This window comes from Drosophila simulans, chromosome 2R, assembly GCF_016746395.2.
Source record: "Drosophila simulans strain w501 chromosome 2R, Prin_Dsim_3.1, whole genome shotgun sequence".
Lineage (NCBI taxonomy): Eukaryota > Metazoa > Arthropoda > Insecta > Diptera > Drosophilidae > Drosophila > Drosophila simulans.
Genome location: NC_052521.2, coordinates 6,844,678 through 6,865,344, shown reverse-complemented (window position 1 = coordinate 6,865,344; position 20,667 = coordinate 6,844,678). Strand labels below are relative to the sequence as shown.

At 46.2% G+C, this 20,667-nt stretch overlaps 2 protein-coding genes and 1 long non-coding RNA gene across 21 annotated transcripts in view; 1 reads left to right on the top strand and 2 right to left on the bottom strand.

The window, feature by feature from the left end:
* LOC6739367 (myosin-9) overlaps nucleotides 1-11,711 on the bottom strand; it is a 37,828-nt gene extending 26,117 nt beyond the window's left edge. For 13 of the 18 annotated variants that reach the window (XM_039292589.2, XM_039292591.2, XM_039292585.2 and 10 more), the window contains exons 1-7: nucleotides 11,604-11,711; nucleotides 10,030-10,476; nucleotides 7,105-7,483; nucleotides 5,364-5,480; nucleotides 4,726-5,159; nucleotides 4,338-4,584; nucleotides 4,217-4,272 (exon numbers count right to left, since the gene is read on the bottom strand). In XM_039292589.2, coding sequence (XP_039148523.1) covers nucleotides 4,217-4,272; nucleotides 4,338-4,584; nucleotides 4,726-5,159; nucleotides 5,364-5,480; nucleotides 7,105-7,240 — 990 coding nt within the window. In that variant the 5' untranslated portion in view covers nucleotides 7,241-7,483; nucleotides 10,030-10,476; nucleotides 11,604-11,711. Of the gene's footprint in view, nucleotides 1-4,216; nucleotides 4,273-4,337; nucleotides 4,585-4,725; nucleotides 5,160-5,363; nucleotides 5,481-6,190; nucleotides 6,437-7,104; nucleotides 7,484-10,029; nucleotides 10,477-11,603 lie in introns of those variants that run through there. The other 5 variants (XM_039292593.2, XM_039292586.2, XM_039292594.2 and 2 more) reach the window with 5 other exon arrangements.
* A 568-nt stretch (nucleotides 11,712-12,279) lies between these two features.
* LOC6733720 (protein Wnt-2) lies at nucleotides 12,280-20,274 on the bottom strand. Of its 2 annotated transcripts, none has more exons than XM_016167718.3 (5): nucleotides 20,146-20,274; nucleotides 13,980-14,197; nucleotides 13,238-13,521; nucleotides 12,989-13,176; nucleotides 12,280-12,736 (listed from the first exon to the last, which is right to left on the bottom strand). In XM_016167718.3, the coding sequence occupies exons 1-5, from the start codon at nucleotides 20,199-20,201 to the stop codon at nucleotides 12,424-12,426; spliced, it is 1,059 nt and encodes a 352-aa protein (XP_016026691.1). In that variant the 5' UTR covers nucleotides 20,202-20,274; the 3' UTR covers nucleotides 12,280-12,423. The 2 variants fall into 2 exon arrangements, with proteins under 2 accessions (XP_016026691.1, XP_016026690.1); XM_016167717.3 differs by having other exon boundaries at nucleotides 13,980-14,192; nucleotides 20,146-20,271.
* LOC120284460 lies at nucleotides 13,420-20,152 on the top strand. The gene is made up of 3 exons (XR_005543729.2): nucleotides 13,420-13,538; nucleotides 14,811-18,275; nucleotides 18,335-20,152. It is a non-coding gene; the product is annotated as an uncharacterized LOC120284460 (long non-coding RNA).
* Nucleotides 20,275-20,667: the final 393 nt, after the last annotated feature.

The following is a 20,667-nucleotide window of genomic DNA, read 5'->3' as shown; positions in this document are numbered from 1 at the left end:
AGCACAAATTGAATTCCTCTGCGCCGGGCTAATCGATAATTCGGAGTGAAAAGTCCGCCCCGTCACCTGTCTCTTAAATGCATTTGTATCTCCTTAACACACTTAACTTGCAGGGGTTTTTTTTTCAGCGACTGGAAAATGAATTTTGCGGTAGGCCTCGTAATTATTTTATGCCCCCGCAAAAACAAAGAGCCCCGGCAACCAGCAGCATAATATATCAAGCGTTGAGCGAGGCCCACTGGCAACCATAACGAGCTCGCAGCACCCAGCACCCAGTCTCCCCTCCCTCGTAGCGCCATGGTAACCCCCATGTCTTCCGTGCTCCATGCCCATTATTATTTATGCGTATGCATAGGACCCAGGGCTGGTTCTTTCGCCGGCAACTTTATGTGTGCGGGTGTCGTGTGAGTTTTATTTAGTGACCTGCGAGTGAAATGCCTGCCGCAATCGGTTGGCTCTGCTGGGGGGGAATTTAATACGGAGCGGGCAGTATTTTATGGTTTTTCCGTCATGAATTAAAGCCCTGCATTTTTAGCCCTTAAATTTACGACACAGCGAAATTTTCACTGCTTCCTGGGGTTCATTAGTTCATGCCCTCACTTACAGCCAAATTTATGATTTATTCTCCTGAAATTGGTCAATTGCAACGTGTCTTATGTCTTTATGCCATATGAGTACCCAATTATTGCTCTTGAATATATTGAAGAAGTTACAATTCAATGATACTCCGAAGTGGCTTTGCTATTCAAATCACTATTCAGACGGTTCTAAGTATGCTTTCCATCAGGGTTGCCCCAATTCAGACCAAGTTCACCTCTGTGGCTCGGCCCCAACGCACTTAAGTCCGCTCCTGATGCGGCATGTGCCAATCCCCGTAAGACATCCCCGTTTTAGCCCCGTTTACCCCGTTTTGGGCCCGGCTTAGGTTGCTAATTAAAATTCAGCCATTGGCATCGTTTTGCATAGTTTCTAATTTGCCAGGGCGTTGCGAGAAGGCAGAGGGGAGGGTGGGGGTACAGGACATAAAGCCGAGTAAGGGCGAGCCAAACAACATGAATATTTGAATATGGATCTGTGTGGTCTGGCATACTGAGTAGCATGCTAAGCGTCGGTCATCGGCAGTCGGGGGTTAAGACGGGTTGGATTGGCCCTAAGAAGGTCTTTAGCTCAGAAGCGTTTCTTTTTTTTTATTTTATATCGTATTTAGCATTTTTGTTGTTTTTCTTCTATGAGTAGCAAACACACACTCACCCTTACCCCTTGCTCCTCCTGAGCGAATTTCTTGATTTCACGCTCCAAATCAAGCTGTCTCGTTGTTGTTGTTTTAGTCGTTGTGGTTGTTGTTTTTGTGGGTTTCAGCCAAAGTGAGAAGGTTGAGTATCGCATAAGTTTGTTAGATTTGTGTACATATTATATATGTATAAGCGTGCCAGAGTGCTTGGTTTGGGGTCAAATGTAAGCCGAAAGTTTGAGCATCAAGCAGACAAAGTGGCGTCGGTTAAATGGCCATAAGAAGCAGACAATAAAACCAAGTGGGGTGTTGCCACCACCCCTCCCCCCAGCTAAGTACATATATTCGCATATTCCAGCCGAGATGTGCCCCAACATGCGTGCCCGGCCTGGTCCTCCGGCTTACATAAGAGTGCCAAAAGTCAGGGCAGCCAGAGTGGAAAAAGTCGATTCAATGCGGCTCAACTTGGGCCAACTTGCTGAACAAGATGAATTATTGAAAGTTTTTCCCCCGAAAGAGAGTTAAAGGGGGCAGTGGGGTCTGAGGGGGCCGAGGGGTGGCAGCTGGCAGCTGCAGTTTGCAATAAATAGAATCTGCGCCACCGAAAATAGGAAATGTAAAACGCAGTGGCCTCGAAAGAACTGCGCCAGCCGATTGCTCTCTTTTCCGGCCCTGTTAACGTGGCGAATACGCAACAACTTTTAATTGCTCGCCCGTCAGAAAGTACAAAAAAAAAAGTGGAAAACCGAAGCGGCGGGCGAAATTTGTTTTCTTTTGTATGCTCATGTGGGCGTGGGTGGGTTTTTTCTTTAGACCGGTTTTGTGGGCTGATTTTTAATTACTGCTGTCCGGCCGTGTAACTATGCCGCATTTCCGCCCACCATTTGTTTGCTTTATCAGTGACAAATTAATTTCGAGCCTCGCCAATCGCCGGTCAAGGCGCTTGTTGTTCTGTTCCGCGCTTCCATTTAATTGGTATAATATAATATACCAAAGACCAGCAATCCCTTTGCTTGGAAAAAAGTGTACAAGAACCTACGCAAAAAATGAAATGCGATTCCCGAAAAATGCCAGTGGGCGATGAGCCAAAAAGGCAATGGCAGAAAAAAGGCCATTTGAATACTTATTGTGCAGGGAATGCCATAGAAATGGTGGCCCGAAAAGGATGCTGAGCTCATGCAAATGGCTTAAACGCCACGGGGATTCGGTGCGGAGCTTAGATAAAATATGAAGTTCGGAATTCAGTCAAGAGTAGTGGCCATTCTTGGCTAATATCTGTCATTTTTATGGCCATTCATTGGTGTACAAAGCACTTGGATAATATGCAAATTTGAATTTGCAGCCTGGCCCTTTTTGACTTTTGGCTAGCTGTAACATTTTCGATATCTATTAGCACGGACAGCTGAAGGGTTTAAAGTGTTTGTAATTCGATGACTTCACAATGAGAATCCAGTTGTGTTTTCTCGTATACTTGAATGCCAATCGGAAAACGAGGAGAACATTTTCCATTTGCCCAGCTTATTCCCTTTGGCCTCTTCTGTGAGCGGCGTCTGTTGTCCTTAAATAGATTTTGTTTCTGTATCAAGGTTATTTATGCTGCCCACTGGGAATATGCCCAACTGTCTGACCAGGCTCGGGAAATGCTTTTTCCTATTTTCCTTCAGTCCCTTGTTTTCCCCTTCCCCCCCCCACTTTACATTTTCTGTGTGCTTGGCTGCCTTTTGTTCCGTTTTCGCTTAATATTACGCATACGCCGTGTGTGTTTGTGTGGGAGTTTAGCTCGGGGCAAACATGTAATTAAAGGGGGTGTACGAATTCGGATCAGTAATAAGCAGTTGGTTGTTTGCCGTGTCCTTGGGGAGGTCGATGGGTAGAAAGTTAAGCTGCAACTGCAGCGGCAACTTCGGACTTATTTCAGATTGATTTCCCCGGGGGGAGGCATTACGTCTCCGCCCAGGCCCCCGCCGATAAATAATGGAATGCAACAATGGAGGGGCAAATGCACTTTTCCTGGAACTGGCAATGCATTACTGCTGCATACATAAATGGGGCACGCGAAGATGCCTCCATTGTGGCGCCGAAAAGTGTGCAACAAAATCGAGATTTTATTGGGTGGCGAACAAAGAAATGACTAAGCTGCTGTCGGAGTGTGCGTGATTGCTTGTGTGTGTGTGTGAAAGGGAGTGTGAGTGCGAGTGTAGTTGTATGTGTGAAGGTGTAGGTGCGCGGGGTACTTGTATGGGTAGTGCACTGCACTTAATGTTAATTTGAACGACGTTCATTGATGTTGACTGCCTCCACTGTCCTCATTCGCGTCGGCACAAAGTTGCAAATTAATTAAGCGACAACGGCAACAAGAACAAAACAGTACAAAATATGCAAAACATGTAGCAAACTGAATGAAAAGTGTCAGGCTCTGTGGGCGTGTGTCTGTGTGTCCATGTGGGAAATGAAAAATCAACAGTGTGTGGGAAAAAGTGTGAAAACACTACGAACAACTCAAGCTTTAGTTGGCATAAAAGCGAACATTTTCTAGGCTCTACTTTTCCGTGTTTTAACTATATTGTAACAGTTATAAAGCGGTTTGTATATATAAGATGTAGTATAAGTGTAGGTATATCGAGTATATAAGGCTTAAGGTCTGCGTGTGTGTGTGTCTTGGGTTAAACAAAAAGTGGTAAAAGTTTTGATGTTGCATCAAATGTATCGAACTCAAGATGCATAAAAAGTGTTTTTCGTGTTCAGAGAGAAAGGCCAGGCGGGGAGAAAGGAAGAGGGGAAAGTTCCCCTTTCTCCCCGGCTGCCCGTGTACGAAATCATTCTCTAGAGCATTGTTTGCCGAACGAAAGAAAATTAGAGAGATAGATTGACAGAGACATATAGAAAGGTAGTCTGAGAGTCAGGGAGCGAGAGTGGGGCTCGACCTCGTCCCTCGTTTCCGGTGAAGATTGGCAAGGGGCTCCAAAGCATATGATCGGGTCTTACCTGCTTCTGGGCCATGGCCTGCATCTGCTGGAACATCTGGCGCTCCTCCTCTTTGCCTGTCAACAAAGAAGGATATCATAAGTATATAGATGCCTTATGCTGAATCCATTCAAGGACTCACCCATTCCCTTGGCCTGCAGCATTTCCAGCAGCTTCTTGATACTCTCGTCGCGGGCAATCAGTGTTTGCTTCTGGGTCTCCACACGGCACTCGAGATCCTTGATCGTCTCGCGCAGGATGCTGATCTCCCGCTGCAAGTGGTCGTTCTCCGCGTAGATCGCCTCCATCTGCTGCTGCATCTCCAGGTTGGGTTGTCGCATCCGCAGGCGCAACTCCTCCTCCAGCTGGCGCACCAACATGGCTTGTTTCTGTGGGTGATAAACATTACACATACTTAATTTATAAATATTTCTTATGCTTCTGGGGTAAATTTAGTTAGTTTATGCTGGTTCATTGAATAATATCAAATCGAAGAGTAAATAGTTCTGGCAAACAATCTTCGCACTCACCTGGTTCTCCGTGCTGAGCAGTTTCAACTGATCGTTGATCAGACTGTACTTGGCGCTCTCCTCCTTGCGCAGAGCCCGCTCCTTCTTGAGCTCAGGCGACCAGAAGGTCTTGATGCTGTGCATCGAGCTGCCCAGCTTCTGGTTGGTCAGCTCCAGTTCCCGCTTCAGGTTCCCCAGCTCCCGCTGCAGGTCGGTGTTCTGATGCTGCAGGTCGCCCAAATAAGCTCGATCCGATGTGGGGCCCATGCCCGTATTATATCCACCCATGGCGCTGGGACTCTGGCGCGCCGATCTGCCATAGAGCTCGTCCTCTAAGTACAGGCCCCGTTCGAGGGATCTGTCCCTGGAGCGGTCGCGAGGTTCCCGAATGGGTATGAACTCGCGATCGTGGGGATCCACGAGTCCGCCGCGATCCAGCGATTGGTAGCGGGTTCCTAAGTGGGATTAGGTCGAGGAATGCTTTAGTCGCGGTCATGTGTTTTCACAGATGTTAGGCAAACTTCATATTTAGTTGAAACGTTAATACTTCGAAGTCAATTTGATATTTATATCTATTCATTGTATTCTATGCTTTCAAATGGACCTCGAAGATATAAACTTTGATCTGTGCCCCATTCGAATGCTTCGTCGGTTATTACTTGGATAGTCCATGGCATGGGCCATCGGTGGTCTGCTGGCGCTCCGGCTGCGATGGTGACCCGCTCCGGCCGGACTGGTTGGCTCATCCATGTCGCGGTAGTATGGACTGCCCATTGCTGAAATTCACACACACACAGAATTCATGAGGATGACCAAATGAGGATGACGGAACGGGCGGAACGGGTGGTGGTTTTATCTCTGGTGGTGGTTCAGGTGGTTGTTTCGTGTTTTCGTTTCGGCCACCAGAACAAAAGGAACGCAACCAAAGAAAAGTATACAGAGTGATTTTTTTTCTAGAGGTGGCAACTAGTGCAGTGGAGTCTCTGCCTCATTTTCTTAGCTTTTTTCTAATTTTTCAGTTGGGTTTTGGTTTGGTTTTGTTGGGTTAGGTTAGGTTAGTGGCAAGGAACGCAGGTAACTAAAAAGGAAAAGCAAAAGGAAAAGTCAACAAACGAAGGCGGTGTTGGTCGTGTCCTGGCTTTGCTCACCGCCCCTATACACCCCCCACCCCCCCACACACAAGCCGGTCGTAAGCCCGCTACCCTGTTTGTCCTGGTGCCTCGTTCATATTTCATATCTCAGCCCACCGTCGAGGGTCATAAACTAAGTTTGGCCCGGCACGAAATCATTTTGCACGTCAGAGCACGAAACTAAATTTGCGGTTCCGCCAACGTCCTTGTCCGCCACTGTTCACTACTCACTACTCAGTGTTCGGGGTTCGACTCATAAATGGTTTATTCAAGCCCCCCCGCAATGGCGGCCAAATGCTAATTAGCTGGCGTAATCAAGTGCTGACCCCGTTCAAGTGCAAAACAGTTTAGCTAACCATAATTGTAATCCAGTTTGAGGCTTTGATATCAAACGCGCGGCTCCGGGCAAAGTTTCAGATTCAGATACAGCTTCAGTTGAGTTTCGGTTGCAGTGTTACTACAGTTGGTGGTGATATTTTCCAAGGTGCACTTTTCCGCAGTGGTTCTTCTAGCGTCCAACGGCTCAGCTGTGGGCCATTTCCCAGTCCTGTTGTCCCGTTCGGTTGCCCGGTTCTAATGCAATTTCCCGGCAGCGGCAGCTGCTTCACGGAAAATACCCATCCAATCCCCGCGTGGAATTCAATTTGCATGTGTTGGAGTGTGTCGGTTGTGGAGTGTGTCGAGTGCCGTTTGTGTGGGTTAATTGAAATGAAAATCGGTTGAGATTCGCAGGATGAGTGAAGCGAAACGGAATACGAAATAAATGAAAATCGAATCAAGTGAAATGAAATGAAATCAAATTTATGTACCATGCGCATGCGTGTGATGTTAGACAGAAATAATAGATTTTAGTTAGAAATTGCATTAGTTGAGTCGACTACAAATAGTACGAAATGAAAATAGTTATATATGGCGTTAACAAGTAGAGAGCTAGCGAGCGATATACAAATCTCCAAACATAAGCGTTAATTTTGCATAATGAATTTTGGCGAATCGAATTTGGAATTTTGGAATTTGGAATTTGTAATGACATCTGCGTTAGGTCTGCAGACAGGGTTAGTACTTTCTAGATCGGTGAAAGCAAAGCCAATTGATCGTAATCGTAATGGGGGAAATAATCAATGTTCGCAGGGCTCTCGCACAAACAAATTTGATTTACTGGCCAAGTGCTGGACTACGTTTGTGCTCAGATTGCGTGGACTAGGTCCAGAGATTCAGTTCGGTTTTGGTTTCAGATTGGGTTAAGTTTCGGGTTGGAGTGGTCATTCACCTAAAGGACTTCCGCGTGGCGCTCCGTAGTCCCGGGATGGGGATCGATCGACCGTCGGCAATTCCTGGAGACGCCGCACGCGACCCGGACTGCGCACACCAGAGCTAGTTACTGGATTATAATCGTCACGTGACATAATCCGCGGCTCATCCGCGGCATGCAATCACACACGGGGTGCAAGTGGAATGTGGTACGTGGAACCGGAGGTTGCAGTTGGAGTTGAACTGGGCTACCGGATGCAACCTTAAATGCAACGTTGAACTTTGATTTCGGTTCTCTGGTTGGTATTGGCCTCTCGGTTGATATGCTCGGTTTTGATTGATTAATTGATTGATCTATTCGCCACTTTCTCTCACTCTCTCTTTTTCTTGTGCGGCATCTGCAAGTGGAAGATGGAAGAAGAGAACGAAAAACAAACACACAATAGTACAATAGCACACGGCACAATCGAGATGCTCTCTCGTCATAAACAATATATTGCATTACGCATACGCCCCGTTGCACGCTAAAAAGCCAAGGCTTTGCCGCTCTTCAGCGGCTTTCTCCTTTGCATTTAAATTGGCTGTAGCTCAACTTGCATATCCTTAACCTTTTTACCTAAATCTCGGTCGGTAGCTGACTCACTACCGGGCAAAAAGCGCATAAACAAATACGATAAACAGACTTAACAGGACTCAAAGGACGGAAACGGGTGCGGTGAGGAGAGCGCATCCCGGCGAGCATTTGCTCTATGCAAATTCGTGCTCTACGGCGACGGCAACAAATCGCATGCAAATTGCCACTCGAGCGTCTGCCACTCGGTCGCGAGGAAGTCTCAAACAGAAGCTGTCAGCCGGAGTTTATGCGGTTCATCCTTAAATTGGCATAGGCCTTTTTTTAATAAGACAGATATGGCCGTTCCTTAATAAACAAGATATGGCGGCTTAGGGCCATAACATATTACTCTATTACAAAGGAAATCAGGAAGCCCTATTTAGCCAACATGTCCATACAAAATCGTTACTGAGCTCAATTAGCATTTAGAAAGATGTCTATGCTTTTTTTATCCTCATCCTTAGGTCTCAATTTAAAATATAACGTATAAATATACTACGTCAAATAAACTTTTTTCATATAACATACATATAATGTAACGCACTCATAATGTTCTTTGGCTTACTATAGCTTAAATAACTTAAATCGTTACAAATATATTATTGGGAATTCATTTTAAATAAGAACAAAATGAAGAAATTAAATATTTGTCTTTTCCTGGCTAACAACTGACTTTAGTATTTTGATTCTGACGACCTCAAATCATCGAGCTTACTTTGTAGACTTTCTGTTTGAATGTCATGAATAGCTAGTTGCCATTAAGGTGCCCGCATAAACAATGCGGCCTGGTGATAAGACGCAGCGAAATGTTGAAGCTTCGGCTGCTGTGAATGATGTGAATGGGCCAAGAGTGCGGATATCAACGGCAGCAGTGCGACAGCTGCAGCGGCTCAAATGAATGCTAAATGAATCAGCAAGCCGGAAGCCCATTCACACAGCCAAGAGCCGTGGGAAGGAAGCCTCAGCTTGATTCTGTGGATGTGGATGTGCCCGTGCCTATCTCTATGTGTGCGGCAGAGAATGGGGACATAAAAAGATGGAGGAAGCGCAGCAGATGAGGTCAGGATATGGCAGACAGGCCATAAAATATCAGGCCCAGATTCGATTACATCGCCATGCCATTAGGGAGCCCCAGGCAGTGCACTTTGCTGGGCAAACATATCCATACTGCCAGATGTATGTAGATGCGGAGAGCGGGAGACGGATTGCACTTCTAGCTGCATACTTGGGGGACCTGGAGCTGAAGCTGGAAACCACTACGATTGTTGTCCGTCCGGAGGCCATCTTATCAAGCTATCTTCTCCGGGGGCCTCCACCCCAAAACAAACATGTTGAATAGCCTCCGAAAAAACGAGAGGCGTCCCCGGAGAAAGCCGGAGAGAGAACTCACCACACTGGGGGCAGTGCGCAAATGCGTGCCATCTCACCAGCGCACTTCCCTTTCTCCGTTCTTCTGGCTGCTTTCTCCATTCGCTCCCGCTCACAACAATAGCGTCATCGTAAAACATTTGCCGTATTTTGTTGTTACCACTGCCCCAATATATGGATTGGCGGCGTTTTCTTCGCCCGCACACACACTGACACTCACACGCACACACACACACACTGACTCAGACCACATGTAAAATAAGGTTGAAATTTGAAATCAATAAAAGTTATTCGGCTGATCTAAAATTAGAGCAGGCAACTCAAATAACAGCCGAAAGAAGTAAATAATAAAGGCAAACACCGCATCATTGACACGCAAAGGAGGCGATTGGGCCGGCCCCCAAAAAAGCTGAACAAAAAACTGACAAATCATGCGAGCAAATCGAATGCGTCGAGCCTGCCCCACAAGGCACCATCCGCAGATCTAATTATAAGTTTTCAAATTGCTTGCCAATCTCCGGATGATTGATTGATTGAACGGGGCGTATGGGTAATGCATGGAGAACAGACTAAAATTACTCGCTAAACTAAGTTACTCGACTACGTTCTAGGACTGCAACTAGGTCTAGATAATCGGGGATCGTAATTTATATTCAGCTGGACATATTCATCGGTAGAATAAAAGAAATCACAACAGATACGTACAGGAGATATAGAAGTTACACAGAGAGAACAAAGGCAGGCACAAAAACAGATTACTCATAACTGATTACGGTTAAATTATGGCGGCTCCTGTTACACAAGGCATACGCACAAATCAGAAATCAATATCGCTTATGGTTCACATCACAAATTAAAGTTTTTGCTGTGTTTCTCTGGTTGTGTGTGCGTTTGTGTGTGTGTGTGTATCTCAGTGTCGGTGTGGGTGTCGTTACGTATACGTAATACGGTTAAATAGCTCACCCGCTTTGCTTAGGCGATGAATTTTGAATGATTTTCCTTAACGAACTGCGGGCGAATGAAAAACTGGCTAAGCTAGCTGCTGCTCCTCCTCCTCCGGTTAATCCTCTTGCTCCTGCTCCTGCTGCTGCTCCTCGACTTCCGCTTCCGGTTTTCAGAGCCCGCACACACTGACGCACTCGCGCTGCAACTACATGTGTGTGTGGGCGATTTGTTGCTCGTCTTTATGGCCGTTGCCAATGCAATGGTGCTGGTGACTGCGATTGTGATTGTGTTTGTGGTTGTTGTCAGGCGGCTCAATGGGCATTTCCGGTTCCGGTCGGCTAGCTGCTTGCACTAATTTAGTTGATGACACTGGCTTAGTTAGTTTGTTGACTTTCGTGGCGTGCGCTCGCTGGCTAATTGCATTTTGTGTTTATGATTTAAACGGCTTTTGTTTTATGTACATGGCTGTGTGGGAGGATAATTAAACCGCGTGAGTTTCCACCTAAACTAATTAAAGTCTTCATTCACTGAGTGGGTTTTTTGTGTTTCATTTATTTTTTCAAGTGGTTTGGTGGCTTCGTGCCCAACGAGGATATTTTTTACACTCGTTCCCGCTGACACACATTCGAGCCCCACACACACACACAGGCACAGCACACAGCGATACGGAGAGATAGGGAGTTGAAGAGTGCTCCGCAAAATGGAGTGGAGAGTGTTCTACGCACGAGTTACGCTCACGAACAACGTAAGGTTCGACGTAACGAAAGGGGGTTGTGGGGCAAAGGGCGGTGGGCGGTGGGGCAGAGGGGGTTTGGAGCTGAGCGGGTGGTTTGGGTGGCTCAACATTATGCTGGCACCCCACCTTCCGCCACTTCATTCGCTTGGCTCTAGGCTCTGTTATACAGCTTATAGCTTTTCAAACTTAATGTCTCTTTGTAGGCGTATGCGTATGTGTATGTGTGTGAGTGCGGTTTTGTGGGTGTGCGAATGCGAGTGTGTGTGTATAACTCGCATGGCTTATATGTAGGTTGAAGCAATTTATAATAATTTTTTTGCTTTCGCCCCAATCGATAGGCAGCGTTTAGTGGGGCAAATGACTCCTTTTGATTGACAGTGTGTGTTTGTACGTGTGTGTTTCACACTGATATACTATACACAAATGCACATATATACGTATAAAGGGTGTGTGTGAAATGGTTTCTTGAGTTTGTCACACGATTTTGAGCGCTATAGGCGGCTTTTTGGCCTGCTCGATTTGCTTTTAACTCGCTTTTTTCGCACTTTTTGCAGGAAATCACTTTTCTGTATCCAGGGAGCAGCCTCTAGCGCTATTGCTGCCACTCACGCACACTCACTCACTCGCACACATACACACACACTAACGGGGACTTTATGCATTTGATCGAAGCACTTTTCGCCAGTCAATGGAATTTTCTCGCGCTGTTCTTTCACTTTTCTCCGCTGCGAATGCAATTAAGTTGGACTTTTCTTGGCCTTATACATTTCTCGGCCAGATACATATACTGCGCGTGTGTGTATGTGTGTGTGCATGCGGGAGTGTATTGGTATTCGTGTCTATGTGTGTTCCTAACCCAAAAATGTATTGTGCGGCAGCTGAGGTGGCCCGTTTTCGGCAACGCCGTTGTCCAACTAACTACCCTCAAAGAACTGAGCGCGGCTCGTGCGAGCCAGTCGCTAATATAGTCGCCGATTCGCTGGCAAGTGGTGAGTTTTCCGACTTTTCCTTACCGACCACCCCCTGCTTTCCTCCTGGCCTAGGCATAGTGAGAGCGAGCCGGAGAGCGCGCGATTGCAATCAATGAATTTTCCTTTCGGCGCTCGCGCAGTTCAGTGAGTGCTGGCATCTCGAGCTGCCAGCTTAATGGATTCCGGAATTCCAATACCAAAATATGGAGCCAGCGCATTGCGTTACGCTAAACGAAAGTGGGTCTTACGTATTGCTCCACATTCAGCGTTGGCAATGCTGCGCGCCAACTATTCAAACCCTCAAAGGTAGGCTATGAAATCATTGGATTTAACATTTTTCTATGAGAATAGATTATGGATTCTCAAAGATACCATTCCTTTGTGTGATCTCATTATTTTGGAAAACGTTATTAAGGAATAAAAAATCTGATATACAAAACAGAATGTATCAGCTTTAAACAGCTCACATAGATTAGCTTTTTTTAAGAAGGTTCGTTACTAAGAAAACTTTGATACTACTTTGAATTAAGAATTATGAACTTAATAATAAGACAGTGTTCGTTGTGTATGTTAACTTGTTATGTTTATTCTGGAATGTGTCTGTATGGTGGCGTGGTGCGTATCTGCGGTTGTAATACATTTCTCATAATACTTAATCAACGCATTTCCTATGACATAGCCCTAGTTGTAGCGATCTGCTCCCGTCTATTTACAGGTGAACTCCTCGTAGCTCTCGTCGCACTCGTCGCATTTGACCTCGCAGCACCAGCGGAACTGGCAGCGACACTGCGTGGTCCTCCGAATGTGCTGCGTGTTGTGGCCACGCCCACAGCAGAGCAGGTCGCAGCTCTGGGGGCCGTGGCCGGTCCGCTGGCAGGTCCGGCCTGAGGTGCCCTGGCTGCCCGTCTGCAGACTCCGCTCGCAATAGTTGGGCGACGCCTCCAGGTAGATCAGCTCCATGCGCTTCGGCCAATCGAGGACCGGTTTCTGGGCACGAGCGGTGCCGGCATGCTTCTTTCTGCAAGAAAATAAAAGGGGAAAGGTATGTGTTAATATGCTGGATCGAAAATGTGTTGACATTATACCACGCTACACGAGCCACAGCAAACATGTTGGATTAAAAATGGTCTAAAGTGTTTTAGTGTTTTAATTTAGCATAATCTTTAAGGACTACTGTAATATGTTATCTTATTTTTATTAGAATTCTTATTTTGCCATTAGATTATCATATATATATCATTCAAACTCTTACTAGATTCCCATTTCTCACCTGCTTAATACTAATCTCAGTCCACGTTTGCCTTTGACGGCTTGAACAGTTTTGGCTTTTTGATACTTCAGCATGAGTCTATCGCCGACCAGTCGAAAGGGCGGCAGGCTCTTCCAGCAGGTCTTCATCACGCAGGAGCCACTGACGCCATGGCACTTGCAGTCCGTGCGCAGCATCTTCTTGACCAGCTGAGACGGAAAAGATATAATTATTAACTAGCCCACAATTATTATTAAATTTTATGCATACCGTTCTCCCTGCCCGGTTATTGTGCAGGTTCATCAGCGTGCGGGAGTCTCGCTCCAGTTCACGGGCATCCATGAATCTGCGCGCATACCGCATCCCGAAGTCCACGTCCGCCGAGCAGCCGCCCCACTTCCAGGGTTCGTCGGGCGTACCGCCGCCAGTGGGCGTGGCCTTGTGCCGCACATCACAGCCGCAGGTGGAGATGTTGCCGCGGGCACAGGCGGCGGTCACCGCGTACGCCGCTCCAGCACTTGCTATCGCATAGGTGTATGCAGCCTCACGAGAAGCTGGAATACGATATTTGGTAAGACTTCACATTATTAAGACAAATGGGATTATAGGAATATGATAGATTAGAAACCTTGTATTTAGGTACTAGAGTTACGAGCTTAGAATCTGTAGAGAATGCAGTATAGCAGATGGTAAATAAAAGTAAATAGGAAGAGATATGCCTTTTGGATCGATTTTTCATAAGTTAACAAGGTCTGAGCTAAATTAAAACGAACAAGACTGCATCTAAATGGTTAAATAAAACTTAAAACGAAATAAATCGTAGTCTGTATCAAAAAATGAATATACAATTTATATCTCTTTCAATAAAAGTCAGCTTGAACTTGTATTGTCTACCGAATTTGGTTGAAAAACATATTGGTTGCTCTTCGGATGAAAATTACTACTATATATGACACCCCGCATAGGCGTTAGCATCGAAATTGGATTGTGATGCAGATGCAGATGCACTCACCAGTGGGTATGACATGGGCGAAGACGTTGCGCTGCCACACCTCCGAGCAGTTCCAGCGGTGTCCCCGGAACTGGTGCTGGCACTCCTGGGCGCCCAGTTGGTGGCCCTCGCCCAGGGCGATCAGGGCGTCGGGCATCTCGCGGCACATGTTTCGCTGGCCCGGGGTCAGGCCCGGAATCCGGCCACAGAGCATGGCGGATGTAAAGCTGGACACTAATCTGACAAGAAGGCAAAACAAACAGAACCATAAATAACACCCTGTAGAGCCACAATAGGCAAATAAATAAATAAATAAATGACAAACGAACGCCGATCGATCGATCGATCGATCCCAATCCAAATCGATCGTTCGATTGGCAATGGCTGCAAAGCTGAAAAGTCGTGCCGAGCAAACGCCGCCGGCTCTTTTGGGCTGGCTGAATGCATTTCCATTTCGTTTGCCATTGGAGGCTTCAGTTTCTGCTCCGGGCTGTGAGCTCCAAGCCGCGCGCCCCAGCTCCAGATCTCAGCCAATCGAGTTGAGTCTGTCCGAGATTAATGCGCTGCAGTTGTCTGCGGCACAGGGACAAATTTATTTGTAATTTATTAATCAAACTGTATGGGTTTTCTTGAAAAATTAAGTAAATATGGAATTCATATTTTTGGGTTCTTGGTCTGAATTCTATTTTGTCCGTTTTCTTTGGAATTGCAAAGCATTTCTATGGGTTTACGGATAAGTACAGTAATTGATTAAATGGCTTAGATGACTTTCATTATTATATTTATTGTGTTTTTAAATATTTTTATATTTATTTAATATTTGGTTCTTTTCTTCCTGTGCATTTGTGGCAGGTGGCTGTGGGCTTGGGCGTTGTACTGTCAGCTTTAGTCAAATCCCAGCCGCCAGCTGTATTATTAGCCATAATTGCGCGGAGATGCAGATGGAGATGGAGAAGCTTGGCCATCCGTCGTGACTCGCTGGAGTGTCTAATCAAGTCGCGTTTTCTTGAGCTTCGGCTGCAGCTCCACTTGAGTTGTCGGGTTAAATGGCGGAATTAATGCTGGCAGTCAAAAATGGCAAATGGGATTAATGAGTTTTGACAATGAGTTGCAAATTGCCAATTTCAGATATTTGTCTCCTCCAATCGCGCTGCACTGCCTCCCACCTGCCGCCCACCTGCCACCCACTCCCGAAACGTGTCGGCTGTCTAACCTGTCGACTTGCGGCTGCCAAACCAATCAGCATCAAACAGCTGCGGCAATAATCATGCGATCGATCGATCGCCTGCTCGCCTTTTGTCCATGGACCGGGTTACAGCCAGGAAAAGCCAGAGAAACACATCCCGGGGCCAAACAACTGGCGCACGGGTGGGCAACCCCGATATTAAAATACAAATGCAACGTAAACTTCGATTGCCAGCCACATGGCTACACTTGAAAATATATACATCTATTGAAATAAGATATGATTGCTATTCATATACAGGTGCAAATAAGAAAACTAAAGGGTTTAACTTAGAAATTCTAAACAAGTGATTTTTGCCTGAGTATTTAAAATACAACAATCATACAGAAGTACTTAGCTTAATCTAGAAATTTGATACCATTTCTTATCATCATGTGAAAATTAGAAACTAAGCTAGTGACATTTCCTGATATATTTAAGTTTCTTCTGTATAAGTCCACATCCAACATATATTTCTCTACGTGTCCACAAATGTAAATGGCTTTCGATACCTGCCACTCGAGTGTCTCCAACTCCAGCTCCAACTTCGCTCCAAGTGGAGCTCTGGAGCTCCAGCTTACGAGGCACTCTTAAACGCAGCAATTAAATCAATTTACAGAAATTACACATTTTACCAACCGCAGAGGAGCACGAAGACATGAGCTTAAACCCTCGGCAAAATGTCGATGGTCGAACGCTGATTTCTGATATGGGATCGCTTTTGTTGTTGCAGTTTTGTCGAACACGCTGTTAACATGGCTCAAACTGGAGTTGAGCGTCGACGATCGACGGGGAAATTGGTGGTTAAACTAATAATTAGGCCCGTTTAACAGGGCCAAAAGCAAGGCACCGCAGACCTTCAACCGGCTCTGTGGCCAAAGTTGGCCCGAAATACGCGATCGATCTGTCAGCGCATCCGCTCGACCAGTCAGTCAACCAATCAGTCAGTCAGCCAGCCAGTCAGGCAGTCGCTCATTCAGTCAATAGCTTTTACGTGCGTTCGCCCAGCGTGACCGTCACGTCCCCCGCACCCCACCACGATAAATATGGTGGAGGGTATATAGTACTCCAAAACTCCAAAGCCGGCAATCAGACGGCCATCTCCAGCTCTTCGCAACCCTTTTGTTTTTAGCTGCTTTATTTAATTTGTCGCTTGGCCCGCCCGTCTGCTGTTTGCCTGTTGCATGTCAACGCCGACAATTTCATCATCATCATCATCGCCATTACCAGAACAGATTTCAGTTCCAGACCTATGCACAGCGAGAAAATTGGGCGAACTGCAAATTTTAATTGAGATTCAGGTATTTGTATTTGTATATGTTTATGCATTTTGTGATGCTTAACCGAGACAATGAGGTAAATTATTATGAAGTATTATAAATGAAAAATGAGATCACATGTGGAGCAATGACGCTATTTGCTGTATAAATCTTCAGGTATTTAGAGCTAACTAAATATTAAAAATACTTATTAACTTTCCAGCAAACTACAGATGTGTTACTTTCGCATTATTGCCCTTCTAAGATATTCATTGTTTGCTCATCTCCTTCATTTATGAACGTACTTGGGACATCGTCTTCCCCTTGTTTCTCTCTGTGTAAAGCCTATCCCAATCCACTCCATGATCTTCAGGCCCTCGAAGAATCCGAGTCACGTGTGCTTGATTTGCGCTTTGTTTGCTGGAGTACCCCTTTATTGTCGCAGTCCTTGGACTGCTTTACTTCTTCATTTATCTCTGGTTCTATATCGGGGTTCCCACTCGCATCGCGACCCTTTGTGCTGCGTAAGAGCAAGGACCTGCCCTGAACTTGATACCACTTCCGCCTCCGCCAGGCAGCCCCTTCCAGCGAATCCCAAATAGAGCTGGCATTTACAAAATGCCAAACTAGTTCCATTGACAGTCTTATGGCTTCTGCTGTCCGACAAATTGGTGATTCCTCTGGCACTAATTTGCGCAAAAATATTTGCCACGACGACGTGGACTCATTAAAAATGGATTAAGCCTGGTGCATAATTCAGCGGCAGCCGAAGCGCAGCCACTTATGAGTTGGCCGCAAGCAGCATAAATGGCCAATAACAAGCTCCAAGCCAACAGCATCGTCAGCATCGGCAGCAGCAGCAGCAGCAAGGAAAACTAAAAACCCAGAAACGCTAACTTAATGCGCACTTCGGAGCCTCATAAAAATATGACTTTAATATTTTCACGCGCAGGCGTAGCAGCCTGCTCCCCACTGCAGCAGCCGGTGATCCCCGATAGCCGCAATACCCCGGCTTTATCCACGGACGTGGGGCTAGGGCCCTGTCTTAATTGTGCGAATCTAGTCGACCAAATAGTTTCGACCCACCGCTGCGCAGGCGGCTGTTGTTTGGGCCTGGCTATCCATGGAAACGCGAGACTTGGTCTTGACCAGTAGCGCCTCCAATAGCAGGCAGATATATATGGCCGGCGCTCCGTCTGGTAATTACATGCCTTGCTGACATGTTCATGGCCCTCCTCGGACTCTTTTACTACTCCTCCTCCATGGCCATAACCGGCACACAGCCAAAGTTGGGCCAACATTCAAGCGCCAATTGGAGGCGGAAGCAACAAAGGCGCCTTAATCCGGCCAAAACAATGCGTTGGTCCAGGGAAAAATGTTCATTGCGGTCCCTCGATCCCTCTGTCCCCACCCTTCATCCCTCTGTCCCTCGGTTTTCGGGGCATTTGAAAGTTTTGTGTGCGCTGATAAAACAGCTTTGCTCTACAGCTGCATGTAAAGTGGGCGGGGCTGGGAAGGAGTGGTCGGCGGTGGGAGCGGACAAACCGAAAACCCATAAAGGCTGTTCAACATGCCATCAATAAAACACAAATATTCCCAAGGGGGGAGCAGGGAGGAGGCGGTCGGAGGCAGCAAGGAGCAGCGGAGCGGAGCTGGGCGAACCATGGTCATGGCCAAGAAAAATGTCGCTGCCACGCTCAGACAAACGGCCGGCAACAATTGCTGGCCATCCTGGCCACAAAAACGACGACGTAATTGACCAGAGAAAGACATATGTACGGCACTGAGAGAAAAGGTGCGTGCAGGCTGGGAAAATACCATCATTGATCGAAGGTTCTTGGTCATATTATATATTATCTAATTTTGTTTTTAATGCTTCGATATATTTACAGAATGTGTAAGTTTGTGCGTAAGCCCATCCAACTCTTTTTCGCCCAGTGTGCGCATGCCGTGGCCATGTAACAGGTAAAAGCCAAAACGGATCGTTCGTCATGGACAATTGGCAGAGACCAAGTGGTCGAATGGCCACTCAGGCAGTTAGCCAGTCGGGCAACCGCTCCCGCCCTTGCCATCCAATTCCCTCCCATTCCGTCCAATCCCATTCCATCCCATCCCATCCCATCACGCCCTGGCAAACAGATCAACGCAGATAGTTTTGTTTGGGCTTTGAGGTTTGCAGTCGATCACTCATCCATAGCCGCAGAAAAATGGTAAGAGCAAAATGCGCCAACAATGCCAGCCGACCAGTGACCAGACCAGGCACAGATTCCTCGACCACCGCGCCGACGGCTCCAGCACAGAGACTCAATTCTGCAGGTTGGCCTGGGAAACGTGGAAACCTTGCAACCTGGCAGCCGGGCAACTTGCAACTGGCAACAGGCAAGAGTTTATGCCATTTTGGGCTTGTAAATGCAGCCACAACTGGCGCAGAGTGATCTTGATCGCAATTTGAGCGTTTGTCTGCACGTTCATGCGTTCCAATTGTCCATGTAAGAGCACGAGTACGAGTACGAGAACGAGATGTATCTGGAGGATGCAGCTGGTTTCCTGCCTTGAAATTGCAGTAACCTCAATTACACGAGCTAAGCATTTCTGGGTTAAGACCCTTTGAAGGTTTTTGGTTTTTTTTTTTCGGTGAACTTCAGGTTCTGCTCGGCGAAGCTCTGCCCACAAGACCAGCCCACTGACAGGAAGGGAATGAAAGCCAGAAGAGGAGCTAAATTGGTCAATCGAAAGTGTATATGCCCTTGCAGTAAAAACAATCGTTAAATAATATGTCTTTATCTAAAACTACTATACAGTTAGCTCAAAGAAACATTCAACATGAATTAATTTTTGCCTTAAATGGATTGAACTTTTATATTATGAAATTGTATGCAACATTTAAAGTGGAATTTTAAAATAAGATAACAAGAAATACCTTATTTAAAATGCGCATTTATATAAAGAAAACACAACAAGTGATTCTCGAATTTAAGATCATGGATCCTGTCCAAGCATTTTACCAAAATCAAAATACCTTCATCGAGGGTATAAGACACAGAAAGTGGTGGGGGGAACACGCCGCGTATCTTTGAGATACACTCAACTTATTGCAACTGCAACTGCATCAAGGCAATTAGATAGCAGTTGAAGCACACACACAGAGACACACACATAGCGGCAGAGGCACGTTGATGAGTTTATGGCAAAAATTGATTTCCAGTTGTCGCAGCCCCGCCTACCGCCCCAATCCGATTTTAGACGCGACTCTTAGCTGCTCCTCGCTACAAATGAGAGACCGCTGTCTTTCTGTCAGTTTTGTGCCTTACTTGCTGCCTGCCATTTAATTGCCAATTTTAATGAGATTTTTTCCAGCGTTTTCCAGCGCCCCCCGTAACTTTCGATCGGCCAGCAACAACCATATAGAACGAGGCGTTACTGTTTGGGCGTTCGATAAGGATTTAACATACATCGCGCCGTGGCTTCGCAGATAAAATTAGCGATCGTGTCCGGCGATGTGCGCGATATGGCGAAAGGTAACGAAAGAGTTGTCAACTCGTGCAGATCTGTCAGCGATAAAAGGAAAGGCCGCAGGAAATGCAAAGAAAAGCGAATGAAAAACACAACCCAACCCAGCAGCGCCTTGGGATCATGGCATAAGCATGGCATAACTGTTTGGCCGTTAAAGTTAATGGGCATACCGTTTATGGGGCTACTATACCTTATTTCCATAATCCAGAGTATGTAGATTAAGAGCTTGTTATGTATTTTCCACATGACGATGCAAATCCGAGGCACACAACACGAATTCGGGCCCAGCAGCTGGCACTATCATCATATTCTATTCGCACTAAAAGTCTTAATACTCAATGCATTCGAGGCTTAATTTCCCTTCCTTCCTCGTTTCTGCTGAGCTTAGCAGGCTCCGATTTCCACAGTTCCACAATTCCGCAGGGCCTTTGTTTTCAGCCATAAAACGCCGTCATTGGAGCCGAGAATCGAACTATTAGAAGTGAACCCCGTACGATCGGCTCTGTTGTTATTAATGAACCGAAAACGCAGACGACAGCATTCAATACACTCTGCGAATATGACCAAATCCAAATCCAAAACCGAAGACAAGACCGACGATCGAATACCGAAATACAATATACGAAATATACAAAATACACGCGAGCTTTTGTCCATTTGTTCGTATGCTAATTAACACCTTCTTCTGCTCCAGCCAGCGGCGTTTCAATTA

Coding starts and splice junctions, on each gene's coding strand:
- LOC6733720 (XM_016167718.3), bottom strand. CDS start 20,201: ATGTGGAAAATACATAACAAGCTCTTAATCTACATACTCTGGATTATG. Junction 14,198..20,145: donor CTCTGGATTATGGAAATAAG/GTATAGTAGCCC, acceptor CCTTCTTGTCAG/ATTAGTGTCCAGCTTTACAT. Junction 12,737..12,988: donor CTGAGATTAGTATTAAGCAG/GTGAGAAATGGG, acceptor ATTTTCTTGCAG/AAAGAAGCATGCCGGCACCG.